Source organism: Vidua chalybeata, chromosome 13 (assembly GCF_026979565.1).
Source record: "Vidua chalybeata isolate OUT-0048 chromosome 13, bVidCha1 merged haplotype, whole genome shotgun sequence".
In the NCBI taxonomy this organism is placed as follows: Eukaryota; Metazoa; Chordata; class Aves; order Passeriformes; family Viduidae; genus Vidua; species Vidua chalybeata.
The window spans coordinates 19,434,961-19,457,921 of record NC_071542.1 but is presented as its reverse complement, the minus strand read 5'-3'; the positions used below and the strand labels follow the sequence as shown (position 1 = coordinate 19,457,921).

The 22,961-nt window shown below is 45.3% G+C and overlaps 1 protein-coding gene across 17 annotated transcripts in view; it reads right to left on the bottom strand.

The window, feature by feature from the left end:
• Window positions 1-826: 826 nt before the first annotated feature.
• Window positions 827-22,961, bottom strand: part of IQCH (IQ motif containing H) — a 55,497-nt gene continuing 33,362 nt past the window's right edge. For 3 of the 17 annotated variants that reach the window (XM_053954839.1, XM_053954843.1, XM_053954841.1), the window contains exons 16-23: window positions 21,533-21,616; window positions 16,898-17,018; window positions 15,647-15,933; window positions 10,087-10,254; window positions 7,288-7,413; window positions 6,694-6,755; window positions 3,699-3,807; window positions 2,467-3,286 (exon numbers count right to left, since the gene is read on the bottom strand). In XM_053954839.1, the coding sequence (XP_053810814.1) occupies window positions 3,002-3,286; window positions 3,699-3,807; window positions 6,694-6,755; window positions 7,288-7,413; window positions 10,087-10,254; window positions 15,647-15,933; window positions 16,898-17,018; window positions 21,533-21,616 (1,242 nt within the window). In that variant the 3' untranslated portion in view covers window positions 2,467-3,001. The other 14 variants (XM_053954847.1, XM_053954857.1, XM_053954846.1 and 11 more) reach the window with 13 other exon arrangements.

Genomic DNA, 22,961 nt, shown 5'->3' with positions numbered 1-22,961 from the left:
TCCTCTGCAGGTGCTGCCAAACCTGCTGGCCCTCACCTGCTTCCATGAGCATTCCTCCACTCCCTGCAGCTGAGGAGCCAGCTCCAGATTTTGCCCAAATCTGGCATTTTTTTTTTGGCCAATTTCTGATGAGAAACCACACCTGGGCCACCTTTAATCTTTTGCTTCACACTTGTTCTGTTTTCTTCCCATCCAGCTCACGTTCTGAAATTCATCTACAGTTCAACAACTCTATTACTCTTTTAATGAGTGGGAATTAATAATCCAGTAGTGTGAACAGAATTATATTCCTGACTTTTTAACAATATTATAATTTCATTTTCAATCTGCAGCATTGCTAAAAACCCCACATTTTTGGTGCCAGCAGCATGGGAGCTGAACGTGAGAGACTGCAAAGCAGTTTTCAATCCTTCCATCAGCTCAAGGCTCTGAAGTGTTAGTAGTAATTAAAAACTTATTTTTTTCCCCCCCCAAAATACACTTCACACTTTGCACACGCTGAGAAATCTCCCTCACCATGGGAACTTTCAGGTCACTTGTTTTCCTGCAAAAGCAGGTACAGTTTTCTTTTGTCAGGGCAGAACAAAGGCAGAAGGAAGTGCAGGTTTCATTTCCTCCTAGGACTCTGCAGTCTATCAAGTGCCAGTGAACTAATGAGCCTCTCAGACCTTATGTTGTTCTGGCTTGGATCAAGGCTTCCTTTTTTCCTTAACCCTTTGGAAACCAGCTCAAGTGCAGCTAAATTCCACCTTGGGAAAGTCTCTGTGGGCTCTGGGCTATCCAAACCCAGCACCACATTGATGTAAAACAGCAATAAACCCAGGGATTGAAAATACTCCTGTGGATTTTTATTTGAAGCAGGAACCAGCATTTATGCAAATGTTTTCATCTGCAATGAATTTATTCTGTAGAAGGGGAAAAAACTCCACAGAAAATAATGTCTCATGCTGAGGGATCAAAGATTTGCTATCAGAAAAACTGGGTGCTGAACTCGTGCAGCTGCTTGGTCTGGTTTAGTATTTGTGTTAAAACTGGTTTTGCCTGAGCTTTTTGGGAAGTAATCCCAAGGATACTTGCCATTCCTAGGATAACATTCTCCATGCAGTGAGATCTGCTCTTCCTTAGTAAAATGTGGAGTGTGTTGTCTGTTGGGATATTAAAGATTTTGATGGATAATTTTACAAATATAATGTTTTCCTTTTAACAGCAGCAGTTGTGACCAAAAGGGTCACCAGTGTCCAAAATACAGATGGACAGACCTGCAGAAGTCATGGAATTCTGGGAATCAGAGTGCAAGGAGAATTCTATTGATGAATTAGTGCTATTACTGTTCTTTTTGATAATTTGAAAATGACCACAAAAGAACTGCTGCAAAAGTCTTTAGATAACAGAAGAAGCAGCATCTCTGTTAGATGGTTCTGCAGAGGAATGTGGGTTGCTGGCATTACTGATGGAGTGGGGTTTCAATTAAAGCATTTATAGGCAAAAGAACCATGGGATAGTTTGGGTTGGAAAATCATCATCCAGATCCAACTCCCCTGCCATGGGCAGGGACAACTTCCACCATCCCAGGCTGCTCCAAGCCCCGTCCAGCCTGGCCTGGGACACTTCAGAGATCCAGGGGCAGCCACAGCTTCTCTGGGAAATCTGTGCCAGGGCTTGCCCACCCTCCCGGGGAAGGATTCCTTCCTAATATCTCACCTAACCCCAATCTCCTTCAGTTTGAAGCCATTCCCCCTTGTCCTGGCACCCCAGGTCCTGAGAGGTCTCTCTCCATCTTTCCTGTAGCCCCTTCAGGGCCACACTGAGCTCACCCCAAAGCTTCTCCTGCCCAGGAGAACAATCCCAACCTTTCACAGAGTGATTGGGTTGGAAGAGACCTTCAAGATCATCGAGTCCGACCCCTTTCCTCCCAGCAGAGCTGCTCCATCCCCCTGCTCATCCTGGTGGCCTCTGGGCTCAGGCAGGTCTAACCCTGGACTCCTTTCCTTTCAGTGCTTTTTCAGCCTGTTGGAAGGGGAATTTGGGCTGTTTTCAGTGGATCTGCTCCTCCTGCTCTGAGTCAGTGACAAAGGCCAATAAAGACCCCATTAATAAGATTTTTAACCCACATGCTGAACTTCAGGAATGACAACGGGGACATGAGGAGCATTAGGGTGATCCTGTGCTTTCCAACAAGAAAGGTGGGATGTTCCCAACGCCACAGGCAGGAACCACAGAGATTTTCTCTCTCAGTTAATGGTACTTCACACACCAGCTCAGAAGGAAAACCAAACCTGTTCTTACAGATGAGGAAGCATTTCCAGAAGCATAAGGAATGAGGCACTTGAACATTTTCTGTTAACTATTCTTTCAGAGCATCTGCTTCCCAAGGTTGCTCTTCTTCCAATCTCAGTTTGTTTTCTGCTGTAGCTCCTAGAATTGCTTCAATATCTCGAATTGCCATCTGTAACAGATTCCAGGAATACAAGTTATTTAATGGGCATTATAATGGAATCCAGCAGCCAGGGTGCACAGCTGGCAGTGCCTGCCTCGAAGAGGTAACAGGGTTACACGGGACAGGATGCACCAATTAAATTTAATATTACTTTGGAGACACTTGGAGGAATTATTAGTAAATATGTACAAATCCCAGGTAAATAAAAATACAATTTGTACTCCTAATTAACTAACAGGTGTTTTATTTCACATATGTTCATGCACAATGGAGAAAAGTTCTCTTTTTTATTTTTCCTCAGTGGCTGCTTTTCATTCTCTCATATTGAAAAATGGGAATTTTTTGTTGTTGTTGTTGTTGTTTATTCTGTAACATGTTGAAATTTAATTATGTCTTCCCCAAAATCTGTCATTTCACACTCTACTGGAAAATCCAGTCAGGGTGGAAAGAATCTGTTATAAATTATGTGACATGACTGAAGATACAAATCTAACACAGAGTTCACCTTTCACAGAGCACACAGAGGATCATGGAAAGTTTTTATAAAGTTAAAGGTGATGCAGCTCAGCACAAGGAGTTCCCTGCGGGCAGCTGAGCAATTCTGTGGAATCGAGAAGCAGCTTGGTGAGGAGGGCTGGTCCCAGGGCACGGGGCTGGGCTGAGGATTGCTTTGCTGCTTCTGGCTGCAAAGGTGGGGGAACCTCCCCAGGGTGAGCCCCTGTGCTCTGTCCTCCCCCTCTGGAGCATCCAGGGACGGGCACCTTCAAACAGCAGAGAGAACTGGGAACCAAATCCACTTGGGACATGGATGGTGGGGTGAGGGATGGGAAGGAGTGGATTAGCGGCTGCCTGCTTAAAAGAAATGAGTGTTAATAATCCAAGCAGTTATTATCAACTGAGAGATTTGTTTCTAATTTAAGATTCTTTCCTTGATGGTGTCCCTTTAAAATAAAGCAGGCAATTGTGACAGAACTGTGTGAGGCAGTGCCAACAGCTCCTTTGCTCTTCCAAAGGACACTCGGGAGCATTAGATTACAAATAATTTCACGCTCAAGGATGTCTCTTTTCAAAGCAAAAGTTTCAAACTTAAATTTAACTAACGGGTTCCGTGGGAGACCCACTGCACTGACCCAGACACTGTAAACCACACACAGCCAGTGATAAAAAAGGAATGGTTTAGCACTTGTTTATGCTCCAGCATGAGGTATTTGCAGGCCTTGTACAGAAATTAACCAGGATCGTTAGTTAATTAACACCTCACCTTAAAATTGGTCTCGCCTTGCATATTAGGTGCTGATATTTCTTGATGGATGATGAAGAGATTGCGAGCAAAGGTCAGGAGGACCCCCTGGAGATCCTCTCCGATTGTTCTGTTAATGATATCCAAACAAATGAGTTTACCAATGATTCCCTTCACATGCTCCAAAACAATCGCCCTCTCATTTGTGCCTGCCTGGTGCTGGAATTTAATGAGGATTTTCAATCTCACAAGGTGAAAATCTTCAGGGAGATATGAAAGATGAGGCTCCATTTTAACTTGTCAACAGAAAGGATTTGTCTAATAAATAATTTTTATTAATCAACTTAGCAGCAGTAAGCAGAGAGGTTTCAGCTACTCCAAGTAAAAGGTGACTGCTGAGGAAGGACTGAGGCAGCAGAACACTTGAAACACTCACATCACTTGGGAAAAACTTGCTTCAGCCTAAAATTTTGGGAAAGACATTTCAGCAGGATCAACACTCCTTGGATTGTTGCAGCTTTGGAGGCTTTGGTTTCCCATTGGTCCACACAGACTCTGCACACCTTATGGAACAGGGAATTTCACTGAGGAATAATGTGCCTCATTCACTGGAATCAACCACAGATCTCTGATGGAATACAATGGATAATGCTCAGAGATGTTTCAGGTATTTCAGTTATTTCATAAGCTCCAACTCCTACAATCTTGAAAGTATTTCCCAATTAAGGCTATGAAGTTGCTCTGAAAATGTGATGGCAGACAACAGGAATCCTCTTTGTTGCAAGTTGAGTTTATTTATTCTTCTCCTACTACCAAAAAATCAAATTTTCCCTTCCTGCAGAGGCTTTTTCTGTGCTGGGAGATGGTTAGCAGATCCCATTTCTGCCCTCCCTCTCCTTTTTGGTCTTTCCATGTCAGTCATGCTCTCCAGAACTCTAAACATTTTCATTGCCTCCCTCTCACAGAACAGCAGGATTTCTTTCAGCATCTCCCAGGATACACTGTTTATCTTTTTCCACAGGATCGTGACATTGTTTAATTCACAGATCCTGTTCCCAAAACCTCCTTGCTCCTCATATTCATTACTGCTCTCTAAATGTAATTTCTTCCACCTGGTTCCAACCAAACCTAATTCTATTTCTCATATTGTTCCTTCAATTTGTGGAGATCATTTTGAATTCTGTTCCTGCCCTCCAGAACACTTGCAGGCACATCCAGCACTTGAAGAAGCTGTTTTGTTATCCAGGTCATTAATGAAATAGCTGCAGCATCAAAGGAATACAGAACAGGCTGAGAGCACAACGCTTCAGCTCCTCACTCATTACATCCTATTTTGGCAGGAAACTTGGGCAAGAACAATATAAAAAGGCATTAAACTTCACCCTCCTTTGCCTCCTGGAAGTCAGGTTTTTAATAATGTTGTCTGGAAGAGTAAGGCTGTGCTAATCCATGGGGCAGACTGCTGCTGAAGGGAATGTGTGGGAGCCCAGGACATCCCTCTGGCTGCCCTGGCTGGCTCCAGACCCTGGCAGGGGGCTCAGGGACCTTGGCACCAAGTCAAAAACACCTGTGGCTTCCATTTTAGCCCCTGGAAAAAACTGACAACTTTGTGTGAGGAATTACAAGCCACAAGGGTTTGAGTGGTGTGGTAGGTGAATTAACACAGGGTAGAAAAGTGGAATTTTGGGGTTTTTAGAATGGGGTTCAGGGGACAAGATGGAGGGATTTGGGCGTGTCCTGACCTTCTTCTCCTTCTCCTTGCCCTCCATGTCTCGCTGTGCTGGTGACACTTTTCTGTTGGTTTAAGGCACAGACACACTGTCCAACACCAATGACAGACATTGGCACGTTATTGTAACCACGGCACACGGAGTTTTGGGTATAAAATGTGAACACTGCCCTGAGGGCAGACAGAATGCCATGGCCGAGCTGCTGGACAGAGCTCAGCAGGGCAGAGAGAGAATGTTCTAGATCAGGGAAAATAAACAACCTTGAGAAGTTGACCCTACACATTTCAGACTCCTTTTTTTGGCTGCATGGCTGGGAAACCAGGACTGCTACACTCTCGGGGTCACCTCGACACCCGGACCCCGAGAGGAGCACAGCTCTCCTGAAACCAATCCCAGCAGCTCCTGAGCCTGCAGTGCCTCCAGCCCCTGGGCTCAGCACACTCCTGGCCTTCTTTTATCACTGAAATGCTCAAATCCGCCCTAAAACTCCCCCAAGGCCAGTCCTGGGAGAAGTCAGGGCACTTCTGTGAGCAGGAGGAGACAGCCAGGTGTTCAGGCTGTTCATTCCCTCCCTGGCCTTTGTCACTCCCTGCACACCCAGAGTGTCCCCAGCTCTTTGTCACCCTGGCCTTGGGACAGTCACACTTCCATCATTCCCAATCTGTGTCCCAGAGTGTCCCCAGCTCTTTGTCACCCTGGATTAGGGACACTCCACACTTCCATCATTCCCAGACTGTGTCCCAGAGTGTCCCCAGCTCTTTGTCACCCTGGCTTAGGGACACTCCACACTTCCATCATTCCCAGGCTGTGTCCCAGAGTGTCCCCAGCTCTTTGTCACCCTGGGTTAGGGACACTCCACACTTCCATCATTCCCAGACTGTGTCCCAGAGTGTCCCCAGCTCTTTGTCACCCTGGCTTAGGGACACTCCACACTTCCATCATTCCCAGGCTGTGTTTGTCACCCTGGCCTTGGGACAGTCACACTTCCATCCTTCCCAGGCTGTGTCCCAGAGTGTCCCCAGCTCTTTGTCACCCTGGATTAGGGACAGTCACACTTCCATCATTCCCAGACTGTGTTTGTCACCCTGGCTTAGGGACACTCCACACTTCCATCATTCCCAGGCTGTGTTTGTCACCCTGGCCTTGGGACAGTCACACTTCCATCATTCCCAATCTGTGTCCCAGAGTGTCCCCAGCTCTTTGTCACCCTGGATTAGGGACACTCCACACTTCCATCATTCCCAGACTGTGTTTGTCACCCTGGCTTAGGGGCACTCCACACTTACATCATTCCCAGGCTGTGTCGCTTCTGGTCTTCATACAGCAGAAAAACTGTTCCCTGCTTTTCCTGTTAATTAAGACAAAATTGCTTTATTAAATCCTAAAATAGTGGGAATTGTAATGAATGTGTTACAGTAAGCACACAGCCAAACTAAGGAGGGCTGGTTTGGAATTGTGTGTAAGGAATTCTTGCTCAGTTTAAAAAGAATATTGCTCTAACTTATTGTAGAGAATACGATAAATGCAGCAGAGTTTATTCCACAGCAAATATTTGGCTTCCAAAGCAGTAAGAGATGGTCAAAAGTATCTTTAAAATGATCTCCTTACACAGTTATTTTTATCAAGAAGCAGGTTAACCCCTAAAAGTCTTACACACAGTTAAATTGAAAGAAAACCAGGTGGATGTGGCCACTGAGGACATGATTTAGTGGTGAACATGGGGGTGGTGGGTTGATGGTTGGATGATGTTAGAAGTCTTTTTCAACCCTACCAATTCCATGATTTATGATTTACATTGCTAGAAGTGGTTTTATCATGAAAGACTTTATGAACAATTCTGCAGGAGGAATATCACATCTCCTCATCTTTCCTGTTCATACCTGGAGGTCAAATCCAATCCCACGAGCTTTGCACATGTGGAGGAGGAGGTTGTAGGAGATCCCTGAGAGGCTGGAATGCCTCAGCTGGCTGCTGGCCACGGCACACCAGGGGCTGCTGGGGGCAGGCTGCAGAGAACAACCCAGGATTGCTCACTGGCACACCAGCTCCTACCAGAGCCCAACAGCTAAATGCTAAATTACTGACTTTTCACCCAGGATTGCTCACTGGCACACCAGTTCATACCAGAGCCCAACAGCTAAATGCTAAATTAGTGACTTTTCACCCAGGATTGCTCACTGGCACACCAGTTCATACCAGAGCCCAACAGCTAAATGCTAAATTACTGACTTTTCACCCAGGATCCCTCATTTTCACACCAGTTCATACCAGAGCCCAACAGCTAAATGCTAAATTACTGACTTTTCACCCAGGATTGCTCACTGGCACACCAGTTCATACCAGAGCCCAACAGCTAAATGCTAAATTACTGACTTTTCACCCAGGATTGCTCACTGGCACACCAGCTCCTACCAGAACCCAACAGCTAAATGCTAAATTACTGACTGACTTTTCACAAGGGATGGAGGAACAGGACAAGAAATGGCTTCAAACTGATAGAGGGTGGGGTTAGGTGGGATACTGGGGAAAAAAGTGTCCCCTGTGAGGGTGGGCAGGCCCTGGAATGGATTTTCCAGAGCAGCTGGGGCTGCCCCTGGATCCCTGGCAATGTCCAAGGTCAGGCTGGACAGGGTTTGGAGCAGCCTGGGACAGTGGAAGGTGTCCCTGCCATGGCAGGGGGGGAATGGGATGAGCTTAAAGGTCCCTTCCCACCCAAACCATGCTGGGATTCTGTGATTCCATAAATGGCTTTTTGCCAGTGAACTCAGTGTGGAGTAAGGCTCCATTTGGAGGAACCCCTGCTCCTGGACACAGACATTTCCATAAACCCCAGTTTGACAGATCAGATCCACAGAATTGCTCTTTATGAACCACATTTTGGTGTTTTCACAGCTTCAGTGGTCACTGAGCCCTGTGAGAGCACTGAATCCAACCTGGCCTTGGACATTCCAGGGATCCAGGGCAGCCACAGCTCCTCTGGGCACCTGTGCCAGGGCCTGCCCACCCTCCCAGGGAGGAATTTATTCCCAATATTTATTCCCACTGACCCTGCCCTCTCTCCCCCTTGGACAAAGGTCGGTGCTGCATCAAGTTTAAACTCTCACCAGTGCCAGAAGAACAGAGATGTTGCTTTGAGGAGCTCTGAGCAGAGCTGTTCTAAACCAGGGCTTTCCTGGTGTTATTTTTAATGTCCCTGGGAGCAGGGACACTGCACATCAAAGCCTGTAATTTACAGTATTTTCCCTAAAATGATATTTGTTTTGACATTGACTCATTTAAGTTGACATAGCTGAAATCCTGATCTAATACATCTCCGCCTGAAAATTAATCATGTTTATAATATTCTGAGAATTAATAACACCCATTGCTCAAGTCATTAACTTAAAAAAGGAGCTTCCAAAATCTGTTTCTCTGCAGTAGGGGACCACAAATAAATGAATGCTTGATAAAATAATCCAAGCAGCAGTTTAACAAGCGTAAACTTGAATGTGGCTGCAATAACACAGAACTATTGTTTAAGGGTTGGCATCAGGTTGATGAGGTGCTTATTTCAGCTACAAAGCATGCATACACATGCATAATGAACTGCAGGATGAATTATTAATGTGTTGCTTATTTAGCCTCATCTGTCTAGAAGATAATGTATCCTAACTATAATGAGTGATTGGTTTTGTACATAATTACAGGAGCAGCAGTATCTAGGAAATTTGTTCTTTCAAAGAAGGAGTTCTAAAAATAAAACCCTCGCACAAACTGCGGGGCTGCTCCGTTTTATCAAAATCAGCCCTACCAGCATGGAGAATATCTAATAAATTAAAAGGGACAGAATCATTATTAACATCATAATTTTACACAAAGTGTTTTACTTAATCATTCATTACAGATCATGTGCAGTAAAAACATTTGTCTCTTGGTTTGTTTCTTTTTCTCTTTCCCTGGGAGACTGCAGTCTTGTAGTTAACTCTTCAGGAGATAAAAATCTCAGAAACAGAGAAAGAATTAAAAATAAAGCATATAATAACAATTTATGTTAATTCTGACAGAATTTTAATTTTAAAAAAAAGTTGCTAGCTGATTACTTTTCATTTCTAAAACTTGGACTACTGGGACTAATCAGATGTAATTTACTTCTCTCCAACTAAAAGTGGTTGCCTGACGAGAACAATGGATCAAGAGCTCGTTAACCTCTAAATTACAGCTCCATGACATTTTTGGAATGGTGATACATTCCCTCCTCTATGGCTGGAGAAAAGGGAGCTGTGAATCTTCTGTCAAAACATGGCAGAGGTTTTGTTTTCTATCCATACGTGTATGTACACAGACAGACACTTCTTAGGCTGACTTTTCTAAAGACCTTTCTTCCCATTTTCCAGAATATTTGGGTGGGAAGGGACCTTAAAGCTGATCCCATTCCACCCCCTGCCATGGGCAGGGACACCTGGGACATCCCAGGGTGCTCCAAGCCCTGTCCAGCCTGGCTTTGAGCACTTCTAGGGATGAGGCTGTTCCACTTTAAGTCCTGCTGTGCTGTTAGCCCATGCCTTCATTACCTGGTAAAATCCAAGAGCAGCAGTTTCAAACCTGAAGGGAGCAGATTCAGCTCCTCTAGAAGAGAGCATGGATTGGGAATGGTTCCATGAATTGGGAATGGTTCTATTTGGGAACACATCACTGCTTACAGGTTTTGTCCCCTCGTGCTGAACCCCTTGGCTTTTGCTTTCCTTTGCTCCCAGAGGTGCTTGCAGGATGCTGGAGCCACAATCCAGATTTCCATCTGTCAGGTACACCAGGAGCTGACTCAGGGCCAGCTGGTCACTGTAGCAAAGGTCAAGGTCTGTTGCCCACACCTAATCACAAACCAAAAAGGGGCATTCAAATAAATTAAAAGGAACAACAAGAAGAGCAAAATTCAGCAATTGTGAAGGAACATCTCTGCCTGGTTTTGTCCTCTCTGTTGGCATTCCTGCTTTTGGCTCCCTGGTGCTGGGGCAGGGCTGGCAGTGATGAAGATGTGAGGAAGGAATTGCTGGCTGTGAGGACGAGCAGGCCCTGGCACAGGTGCCCAGAGCAGCTGTGGCAGCCCCTGGATCCCTGGCAGTGCCCCAGGCCAGGTTGGACAGGGCTGGGAGCAGCCTGGGACCGTGGAAAGTGTCCCTGCAATGGCAGGAGGTGGCACTGGATGGGATTTAGGGTCCCTTCCCACCCAAACCTCTCCGGGATTCTGTGATTCCACAAACCCCTTCCAAAGAGGAACAACCAGAACTCTTGTGTAACTTCAGAAATTATCTTTCAGGGAGGCTGAGGGAAGCACCATGGATTGCTTCTGCAAGGCTCCTCCACCCCAATAAGCAGAGCTTGGTTTTCCCAGGAGTTTTTCCCACTTAAAAAAATCCCCGTGCCTACCCCTGCCTGTGAGAAATGTTCCCACACACCAAGAGCTGCCCTACAGAGGACCCCTTAAAACAAATCTCCCAGTGAACAACTTGCCTCAGCCCTGGAATGGTAAATGGACTCATTATAAGGATATTAAGGGGTCAGGCAGCCAAGGCCTCTTGGAAAACCAGAGTTAATTTCAGAATCATATGCACAGAGTAATGCCCTTTGGATAATGGGGAATAAATCACCCCAGTAACAGTTGTTAATGTCTAACTGCCAAGTATCTGTTGCTGTATTAAATATCCTATTTGTCAACTTAAATATTTCCTGCTGCACGGTCTAAAATGCAAATTGGATGCTAATGGTTGGCTTTACTTAGTAATAGGGGAATGTTCCCCAATTATAATACTTAATTTTCTTCAATAATTTATTGTTTATCACCACTTCTGTGAGACAGGAAGAACTCTGCTGTCCATTTCTCCTTTTCCAGTGTGTGCCAACCTTTTCAATGAGCCAAATAATAATTATAAACTATTCACATGGTAGGAGTGTTCCATTAATTTTGATAAATATTATCAACAAATCTGTGTCAATATGTCCTAGATCTCGTCTGAGCTGGGTTTTACACTCTCAATGAAAAATTTGCCCTCAGAAAAAAGTGGCAGAGCTTCGTGAGGGAACCAGGGACTGAAAATCTTGGATATCTGAGGGCTGTTCACTGCCTCCAAATGAAGTGTTTGCTCTTAATCCAGACACCTGACCTCAAAATCCACACCTGGAAGCTTTGCTGAGCACAAAAAGAGAGCTGCAGGAGGCAGCTGGACTGAAAGGGGACCCTAAAAAAGGTTAAGCCCCAACATCCCTGTGACTGAAGTGAGTCCCAGAGCAAAAATGCAGGGAATGGGCTGAGGACTTAACAGCAGATAAAACATTAACAAAGCAGCCATCAGCAGTGGATAAATCCATTCCCCCCTCCCAGGGATTCACACAAACCCTCCCAGGTGTGGGGCAGGAGTTACTCCCCAGCTCCCACCTGGTCAGTGCCGACAATTAAAACACGAGCAAATGACATTGTTTTCATTTCAGGCGGAGATAAAAACCCATTAATTACTCGTGTGATCCATTTCACACCATCTAAACAAAGCCCCAGCGTGCCAGGCTGGCTCCAGTGCCCGCTGGCACGTGCCCAGGAGCTGCTCTGGGAAGGACAGAGCTCTCCTGCTCCAGGGAATGGCTCCAGCTTGCCCAAGGAAGGGGCTGGGAGAGCAGGGAAGAACAGAAAAAGCTTCTAGCAGGGCAACCTTGTGCTGGAAATGATGAGATTGACCAAATACTGGTTTAAGGAGTTTCTGTTTGCTTCCAGAGGGGATTAAATCGTTTTTGGACGTGGTTTCATCATCTCAGCCCAATTTCTGCTGCTGCCTACAAAATGAAGGGTCTGGATCAACAGGGGGGATGAAGGAAGGTGTCCATCCCCTCCCCTGCTGTAACAAAGGAGAGCTCCAAAACCTCCTTGGGCTTCATGTCCTCCTTAGGTGAAGTCATGGGAATATTTTGCATTTTCCAGTTTAAGGTGTGGGGAGGAGGAGGAGAAGGAGAAGGAGAAGGAGAAGGAGGAAGGCAAACATGGCTGGAAGCCACCTGTCCACCTCCTTTCATCCCTGAGCCTGGGGCTGAACCACCCCTGTTGGAACTCAGAGCAGCCAAATGGTCACTCCTCGGTGCCAGCTGGGATCACCCCCAAGGATTGTTTTCCTGGCTCAGGACTCTCTGAGTGGTTGTGGCCATGTCCCCTCCTGCCCTGGATGTGTCCCAGAACATCCCTGACGCGGGGGAGAAAGGAAGAAGGATCAGATGGCACAAGATTTTCCAGCTTTATCCTAGCAGGGGATTCCCTTTTGCCATGGAAACACAAAAATGTCCTTTAAATCCCCTTTGTGCTGCTACAGAAATGGGAGAACACGGGGCCTGGACAAGGGGCCTGGCCACATAAATCATCTCCCCCAGTGAATCAGGAGCTCTTAGGAGATGACCTGTGCAAAGGTGAAGTTTAAGTAAAGAATGGTACAATCCTACAGATTAACAAATGTCTATTATTGAGCCCATCCCCATTTTCTGAGCATACACAATAAGGGCACGGATGGAACTGTACACATTTATGATTGGGGGTGTCAAATCCTGACAGGATTCCATGGGAAAATTAGCAGAACACAAGGACTCTTCATCTGAAATGTGGGGATTTTCAGAATTTATGTTCAGAAATTAAGCTGGAACAGAACAGCCTAGAAGTGATATTTGATTTTCAGAGGCCAAAGGTAGAGGCAGTAGTTAAGATTTTAGGTAGATTTAAGACTGGTTTTAGATCAAGCTAAACACAGAACAGATTAGGACTCTCCAGAACCCCACCAATGGAAAAAAAAAAATAGTTAGAAATACATCCTGCAAGACTTGCTGGCTGTTTATCCAAGGAAACATTTGCTTCCAGGGGATTCTCCTTTGGCACACACAGCTTCAGGGCCAGCGCTTTGTGCTAAGACATCTCCAGTGAATAAAGTCACAATTATGCTGGAATTCTTTACAGCTTCCATAAAAACGCTTCAGCTTTAGAATGTAAACTTGAGAAGGGAAGGAAACATAAATTCTTAAAGAGTTACTAAGTTACAGCTCGGCTCTCTCTGGTTTAACTGTTTTATCTGCTGCTGCTATCGACGGCTGCGTTATTGTGAAGAGCACCCGTGCTAGTTTTAAAGAAGTGCTTGAGTGATACCGTAAAAATGTCAATTAGTAAAATATTCATGCAGCCGGGGCGTTGGAAAGAGAGTGGCTTTTATGACTTTTGAAACCTGCAGGATTGATTGGGGCGGCGCTGGCAGGCTCTCATCCGGCTGCCATCTCGTGGCAGCTGCTGGCATGGGCTGGGGCTCGCCCAAAAACTCCAATTTTAGGGCTCTGCAACTCCTCTGTCCTGCTGGATATAGGGTTGGGAGATGGTTGATGACAACACCGTGGCTCTTGTTGGAAAATAGGACATAAAAATGTGTTATGTTCTGTCTGGAGGGACCTTGGGACGCTGTGGGAATTGTCCAACCCCAGCACTTTATCCAATTAATTATTCCCTCTCGGCTGCTGGGAGAGGCTGGGGCTGTGCAAAAGCCATCAGACCCATGGAAAAGGTGGCTTAGGATCCTGCTTCTCCAAATTCTTATGTAAGGAAGTCGATGTGTTTAAATATTCCCACTCAGTCCAGGGGATTTATTTGGGTGCAGCTCCCAGCTGGGATCTGACAGTCTGGGCAGGATTTCACTCTGAGGGGCCAAGGCTTTGCTTGGAATGATCATTGTGGAAAATGAAGTGGGAATCACTCAAAGGGATTCACTCCAAATGATGCACCTCCACTTCTTCCCCAAGACACTGAAAACAGCATCTCCACATCTCCCTTCCCCTCAGGATCAAGGCACAGGTGCCTGAAACGGAGATGGAAACAGATTCCTGAGGCAAACAAGGAATTGTGTGGAGTCCCAGATTTCCCTGCCCCTTGGATCTCCTGGCAGCCAAGTCTCTGTCTTCCCACTGAGCTCTGTGACAACACACATTGTTCCTCATCCACCCTTTTCTCCTACTGCTCCAAAGATCAGCATTTTCTGTAAAACACACTTGGAAAGAATTCCTGAGTATCCTGTACTTCCAGGAAATGCATCTGAGCCTCCCACCTCCTGCATTCAGGGGGACACTTGTGAAAGGAGTGAGCAAATGTTCCAAGGGTCTGATAGGATTTCTTGTTTGCCAAAAAAATGGTGCTTTCAGAAACACAAGCCTTTGTGTGATCTCTCTCTCCCAAGCCAGATGGCCTCATTAATTGCCTCCACATCCAGTTAAATTTAAAAACCTGTGCTTAAATAATGTTAAAGTTGTGGTACGTGCTGATAAACATAGGAAATGTTAGGGTAAAAATTAGCTGGGAACAAGGGAAGAAAACCAAGATGGAACAGACAGGAATTCCAAGAAGCCACAAGAATCACTAAATGATTTAATGTGTCCTTGTTTGTGCCAGGAAATGTCACAACCCTAATAATCCAGGAAGCACTCCTGCATTTCAGTGACCTCCTGGCCTGAGTGGAGCAATTGGCAGAACTCCCACGGATTTCCGTGGGTGACAATGTCACCCCTTCCTCTTTTCAAAGAACCTTCCATGGAACTTGTCCAGTATGGCTCACCCAGAGTTCTGATTACAATGCCTGTGCACATCCATTTTGGGAGTCAAATTGTAACTGGGATCTGACTTCCAGAGCTCTCAAACCTCTGTGAGGGCCAGGCCCTGGCACAGGTGCCCAGAGAAGCTGTGGCAGCCCCTGGACCCCTGCACGTGTCCAAGGCCAGGCTGGAGGGAGTTTGGAGAAACCTGGGACAGTGGAAGGTGCTAGAGTGAGGGGTTGGAATGAGATTATTTTTAAGGTTCCTTCCTACCCAAACCATTCCATGATTATTCTGAGTCTCTGGTTCACCACAGCCACCCTTACAATGCTGTCAGTTCCCAAAAACCTCAAAGTTCCCCAGCTCCCCACAGCCTTAAAATCCAGGGATGTTCCCTTTTACAGTCAAACACATCCTAAACACCGAGGTCCTCAGCGAAGATTCCAGAAGAAAACAATGTCAGGAGAGGTAAAAAACAAGGAGATGCCTCAGGCCTACATTTGGTGCTGTGAGATACCCCTGTGCTTCCCTCAGCTCACATGCCCCGGAGTCTGGAAATTGTTTGTTCCAAAGGGCAAAGCTTTCTCCTGGTATTTTTTGGAGTTCTGTGGAAAAGCTGGAGTTTCTCAGTCTCAGGGAGACAGGGTGAGGTAACAAACCTGCCCCACTCACCTGCTGCTCCCTCGTCTGGGGATGGGTGAAAGCCACGAAGTCCACGGAGAAGTAGCCAAGCACTCCTCTGGATTTACAGGCCTCCCCAATTTTCAAGCAGAGAGCTTTAAGAACCTCAGGATCCACGGAACGCTGCGGGATGGTGGTGCCAGAAGATCTGAGGGGCCCCTCAGCGTGGAGCTGATCTCCAGATGACAGCAGTGTCACCTCCCCCGTGGGCTCTATCAGCAGATCCACCGTCAGGTTGGTGACGCTGCCCGAGGACGGGAAGGCTTCGATCACCCCACCTGGAATTGGAAAGGAATTCTCCTGGGATCCAACCCACCAGTGCTGCCCTTCAGAGTGCACGGGGTGGAGCTCCAGGGGGGGATTGGAGATCCAGCAAATAAATCAAATAAATCAGTGCAAGGGGAGCAGCAGAGCCAGAGTCGTGGATCTCTTGGAGGAGAAAGGAGTTTAATTAGCGGCTTTTCATTCCCACTTCCAGAGTGGATCAATCCCACAGCTGGCTCTGGGGTGGCAGGAGTGAATCCTGCTCAACACCAGCCCAGAACAGCTGGGAAATGCAACGCTGGGATCTGGGGGATGGTGACTCCTGCTGTGAGCTCATCTTGGAGACTCCCATCCATGTAATGGTCTTAGATAAGAGTCTGCCTGTGGCATTCACCCACAGGAGGAATTTGGCACGGGAATAACAACTTCCAGCATGGTCTGCCATAGGAAAATCACCAAGGTAACTGCCTGGCATTCTGGATTTGCCTTTTCCTTGCATATAATGCCATAACCCAATTTGTTGGGATAAACTGCTATTTAATAAAATTGGTACTAGGTGTGTTAAGTGGCATTATTTAAAAAGAAAAATACTGTCAAGGCTTTGATTCATCCTTGTCTCTTCCATAAAGAAATCCATTAAAAAATCTATATATTAAATATTCTCACATTTACCTCACATGCTGGAATTCCCTAAAAATTTACCCCAGATGTGACAGCCTTTGGTGCAGCACCCAAGGATTAAGGAGCTGGTGCTCATGGATTCAGAATCCAGGATTAATATGGAGTAAAAGCTTGGATAGGACAAATGAATGACAGAACAGTGGCCTATAATTCATTGGTAAATGAACATTTGAAGCATAATGGAGAAATAAAAGGAGATAAATATTTAAATGGGCCCAAGACTAACAAGAATATGGCAGACAATATGGCATAATTACTCCTTCTAACACTTCCCAGCGACTTTGCAGTCTTATTTACCTTGAGTAAGAAATGTTTGGAGGAATTTTTCCCATGTAGGGAATCGTTTCTCATTGACTGGCTGTACGTGCTGTGCTAAAAGGCCCGGCAGCTCCTGGGAGATCTTCACCAAAGCTAGCTCCTGCAGAAACAAATTAAATAGAACCACAAGCAATTTTACTACAGAAATGAAAACTGCTTGTGGGGTGATTAAAAACTAGGCCTCCAACAGGCAAAAAAAAAAAAAAAATGTGGTTACTGTTTACCCACAGTCAGGAAGCCTTTTTTAATTTTTCTACTTGCTCCTCTTCCCTCCTCCTGCAAACTGTCCTTCTCTGAAAGCCAATCCCCCTCTCAGCACAGCATCTTTTGCATTATAATTTATATCAATAATTGGATCTGGCATCTGAAAATGCCAAGTACTTGGTAACTGCTTGGGGATCAATAGCAGCAGTCAATAACTTGTACATTGCTTGTATTTTGAAGCAGCATATTGAAATAGTCACATATGCCAGCAATAGTTTTGCTGGTTCTATGTTTAAGCTCTTCTATCAACCCAAATACCCTTCAGATAGAAGAAAGAAAAAAAAAAAAAAAAGGAACAATCAAACAAAAGCATTTCTAAAGCAGGAGGAGATATCCTTTTAAATCTGTAAAATATCTGTAACAAATTCCCAAGTGCCTGTGTCTTTGGTGGAATTTGATTAGTCACTCCACAGCTAAAGCAGGCTTTTTTTCCTAGTTTTAAATTCTTTATTATCACACACACAGCCCAGCCCCATTAAATACAGCAAGTAACTGCTCTGCTTTTACTGCTCCCCAAAGTGCCAGAAGAACAGGAGCATATAAAGTGCAAGGACCCTGACTGGATTGCTTCAGGCTCCTTTTCTTGCTGCTTCATGAGCCTCCCCCTGCTCCCCCGGGGCTCTTTCCTCTGTTTTCCATCCCCTCTCCTCAGCACCCCGTGCTGCAGCAATGACCAGCCCTCCTCTGGTCCTGCCAATGTCCTCAGCCACAATCACTTCATCCCAGGCTCTGGAGGAACACGAGGAAACCTCCTGGCTGACAGCTAAGAATAGCAAATAAAAAATCAAAGCTGGTTTTTTTTTTTTTTTTTTTTTTTTTTTTCCGGAGCAGTGGGTTTGTGGAGATGGGCTTTGTCGTGGAGCACACGATGTAAAGTTACCAAAAATGCAAATCCAGAATGACTCCGCTGTGGTTTGCCTACCAGCACGAGGAGGATGGAGCAATGATTGGAATCACTGGATGGTTTGGGGGGGAAGGGAATTTAAATCCCATCCAGTGCCATGGCAGGGACACCTCCCACTGCCCCAGGCTGCTCCAAGCCCACCCAACCTTGGACATTTCCAGGGATCCAGGGGCAGCCAGAGCTCCTCTGGACAGCTGGGGAATCTGGGATGAACTCTGCATGCAGGAGAGCTGGATAAACCCTGCTCCTGGCTGCAGCCACCCTGAGACTGCAGGAAAGGGATTTTCCACCTGGGCCTCAGCTGCCCAGCCATGGAAGGGGGAAAATACCTTAAAAATATGGAGGTGCTTAAATGGTGATGCTGATATGGGATGTGGGGGCTCCTATCATATAATAAGGAGAAAAAGATGTTCTTGACTTTAAAAATATCACAGAAAAAGGGGTTTAAAATGGTTTTAGTCAGTAGATCAATACACTACGCAGCACAACCTCATGGCAAAAACAAAGGAGCACATAAAACATGAGACTCAAGCTCAGAATTTACCCAAAAAAAACAAAGGAGCATATAAAACACGAGATCCAAGCTCAGAATTTACCCAAAAAACAAAGGAGCATATAAAACATGAGATCCAAGCTCAGAATTTACCCAAAAACAAAGGAGCACATAAAATATGAGATTCAAACTCAGAATTTACCCAAAACCAAAGGAGCACATAAAATATGAGATTCAAACTCAGAATTTACCCAAAACCAAAGGAGCACATAAAATATGAGATCTAAACTCAGAATTCACCCAACTTCAGGTCTTTACCTGCTCATTTCCTCAGGGTCTGAAGGAGGAATTTTGGTTTTGGATGGGCTGAGCTGGCTGAAACAGCAGAGCAGTGAGCAAATATCCATTGGCCTTGGGTGGGTTTGTGTTTGTGCTGAATTATTGCTGAGCTAACAAGGCACAGGCTGAGGTGGCTCATGAAAATCCTCTCAGCTTTGGAGAGAGGATGTGAGCCATGATGGATGGCCTGGAATTGCTGCCCCACAAATCAGACCCCAGCTGGCAGTGCACCCAGCAACACCTCTGTCACTCCCACCTCATCCCTGAGACCTGCTGACGTGGGGTATTGAGCAATTTAAACAGAAATATAAAAACAAACAAAGCAAGAGGTGTGCAGCGGCTGCCTGGAGGATTTTGATAAATCACACTGGGGAAAAAAAAAACCCAGAAATCTCTGCTGGATGTGGAGGCATTTGGGAGTGCTGTGCCCAAGGTTGTGTCAGGAACAATTAAACTGGGACACAAATTTCCAGTGCTACAGTTCTGAGCTGTCTCTCACACAGAGCTGGAGGATCACACGTGGCTGTGGAAGAAACCTCCCTGACCTGGCTGCAAAATCAGAACTTCCAAGGGACTTTTTCTCTGCCTTTTGGAAGTTCTTCTTGCACATCTAAGGATGGTGCTTTAGGATCATTAATCATGGAATCCTGGAATGGTTTGGGTTGGGAGGGAACTTAAATCCCATCCCACTCCATCCCTGCCACTATTCCAGGTTCCATCCTGGCCTTGGACACTTCCAGGGATCCAGCCACAGCTCTGGTGAGTGTGAAGGATGTGAGCACCAAACCTGTCTGAGAGAAACAAAGCAGGATTTTAAAGAAATAATCAATTCAAGGGAATCTGCCAAACCTCCCTTGAGCCCCAAGCACAATGCCTGGGCAGCCAGGGTGCTCACAGAAGGGAGTCACCCTTTAAGGATCAGCTCCTGCAATTCTGGTTGGAGAGGTTTTTTTTTTTGCAACTGTAAGCTCTAAAAAGGCAATAATCCTGATTATAGGGAGTTTTAGTAGGCAAATTCAAACCCGGATCCAGCATTCACTCATGAAGTCAAACCTTTTAAAAGGATCAGTGCTCAGCTGGCTAATTTCATTTAAATTGGACAGTATCTCCAGCAGAGCCTACCAATGTTTTCTCTCTTGATGTGGCCCAAAACAATCCAGGGCTGCAGCTAAACAGAAACAGGGAGCATTTGTTCAAACCTTGCAGCTGATGTTTCTTAGTAGCAGTAAAAATGAGCAGCCCAAATATTGTTTACATCGTGTAGAAATCTTTACCTCTCTCCAAATTGGTTTAGCACCTTTTTATAACAATGAAGAAGCACCAAAAAAAAAAAAATTACAGCTTTTTCCCACTAAATGAAAATAATTTCTCACCCTTCTGCAAGATGAATTTTGAAAGGTTTTCTTAGGCAGTTGCAACAGAAAATTAGGACCAAGCGTGGCAGATGTTGAAGGCAGTGGTAGGAAGTCTGCTGGAGACAGAAAGAAAAAGAAAGAAAAGCAGAAAAGCCCGTTGAGAAGAGAAATAAATAAATAGGAAGAAGAAATAGAAACAGGCAGAAAGATCTGGGGAAAGCAAGAGGCTGCAGAGCAGGATGTGTAAGACACAGGGCTTTTTAGCTAAAAACCAGATGGAAAGGAAATTATTTAGACCTTGCAAGCAAACAGAGTGAAGAAAGCAACTCCAGATTCCTTTAAAGGAAAGCTGAGTGGGCCAGAGAGGAATAAAATCAGCAGAGAGCTCCTGAGCAATACAAAGTGCCACGGCTCTGCTGCAGTCAGTGGAGCTGTGGCAATTTATGCCCCTTGGATGGCACAATGACAATTCCTGGCATTTGTAAGTCCATCCTCTCTCTTGTGATCACTGGAGCTGGGATAACTTTCTCCAGCCTGGGTGGGAACTGGTCCAGCCCAGCTCGTTCTGGTGTTCTCAGTGACACCAGCAACCATGCAAGAAGCCAGTGACTGCTGCCCAAAATGTCCAAGTAACTGCCATTATTTCCTATTTTGCAAATTAAACTGCTTGGACACTTTTTTCCTCATTCACCCTGGCCAGAAGCACAAAAGTACCGCAGCAAACAGAATAAATGGAGAGATCTCTAATACTGGGAATGGCTTTGGAAGCGACACACTGAGCACCCTCTATCTACTTAAAGTTTGCCACCTGATTTAAAGCCCGGGCTTTTCACTGTTAACTGCAAATTTTAAAATTAAAGAAGTGCCAATTTTGCCTTCCCCAGAGCTGGAAAAGCACGTTCTGAGCTCGGGTCCCATCATGGCAAACAGCCGTCATTACCGCCTCACACAAATGCTTTTCCTATGTAAAATTGCTTTGTAAAATATTTGCTCCATCTGCTGAAAGGAGCAAAGACAATTTTCCCTGATAGCTAATGGCCCATTTCAGCTGCCTGCCATGGAGGGGGTGCTGAACACAGAGCCCAGAATCCTGCACTCGCCTGGGCTCATCCTCGCTCGCCGCCGGACGCGGCCGGCGCTGCTCCCGCTCCCACTCAAGGGGTTTTTGTGGGGCTGAGGCACATCTGCCACGCTTCAATAAACCCCACAAACAGCCCCTTCCAGACTCCCAGAACAAGGAGCCGAGCTCCCTTTCAAACCTCCAGTCCTTCAAGTGCTGTTCCTTTTTTCACACCACATGGGGCCACGGTTCTCCGGCCGGGCTGGCGCTGCCGCTCCGCACGCTGAGGGTTTGGGCACAGAAAAGATCAAGCACTCCTTTTAATTCTAAATTCAAGCACAGACACACAAAAACCCCACAAAACCCCCTCTGCCCCGCTCCAAACCCCCTCCCAACTGCTCCTTTCATTGTGCACTTTCCTATTTAGCATCCATTGAAAAGCACATGTTTACATTGTGCCCTGAACTACTTCAACATCTGCTAACAGACCAATAAAAAATAAATAAACCAGGATTGTTTAGGAAGAGAGATCCTTCCTATTTCTTGCAAACACTCCGAAAGTGGCAGCTGCAATTTGCTGCCAGATCCCTGCTCGGAAAACAATCTACGCAGGGAAATCAAAGATCAAATCTGTGCTGCCAAAAATCAGCCAGAAAAAAGATCTACAAAGTGCTGTGAACTCCTCAAATAATTCTGCTTGTTTATACACTGAATGCTAATTGAAGAGTAGGATAATTTTATTAGTTACTTTGCTTTCTAATCCAAATAAATATTCCAAATTGTGTCTTTTGCAAGGTGCATCCTGCAGGTTCAAGGTTCCCCACATCTTCCTTCAGTGCAAAGAAAACGTAATTGTCATGATCTTCAAAAATCTCTCTTCAAAACAATAATCATATATTTATTTCAAAGGCAGCATTTGTAAGTTCAGGACACTGGGATGTTTATTCTCATATAAAATGAGATCAGGAATGTTTGAAGGCATTTTCCTGTATTTTAGAGAGATTTCTGCAAGTGCACTTTTCTGTATTTTAGTGAGATTTCTGCAAGTGCACAAACAATTCTGATGCCCTCAGATGAAAATTATTTTCCCAATTAATTGACTTTCCTCTTTTTTCATCTCTATAAATTTACTACACTTCTGTGACTTGCTCTCCTTTCTGTTTAAACAAAATATTCTAATGAATTCCAAAAATGTGGTTTCAGAAAGAAAAAAAACCTTATACGGAAAACCCAGAGTCACTTCCCTGGAATTTTATGGAAATTGCTGTAATGCTACAGGGATTGTCAGACAAAACCTGCATTGTTTTTCACAAACAACACACACTTAAACTCCCTTTATTCCCAGAGTTGCCTATGTGTTACTTTTTGGATTTTAGCAAAACAAACATTTTTAAAATAATCCAAGCAAGCATTTTACTGGCTGCACCAACATTAAGGCATTTCAGATTTCTTTAGTGCTCCTGCTTTATCCTCTCCTTCCCCACTGTTATTGCTACAAACTGGCACTTAAATTCAATTGATTCAAAATATTCTGGATCCATATGGCCTCAAACCCTGGAGCTGAAGTTCTGATATTGCCTCACTGCTGTTTTCTAGCATTTGCCTCTCCTCCAGTCCCCAGATGGTGG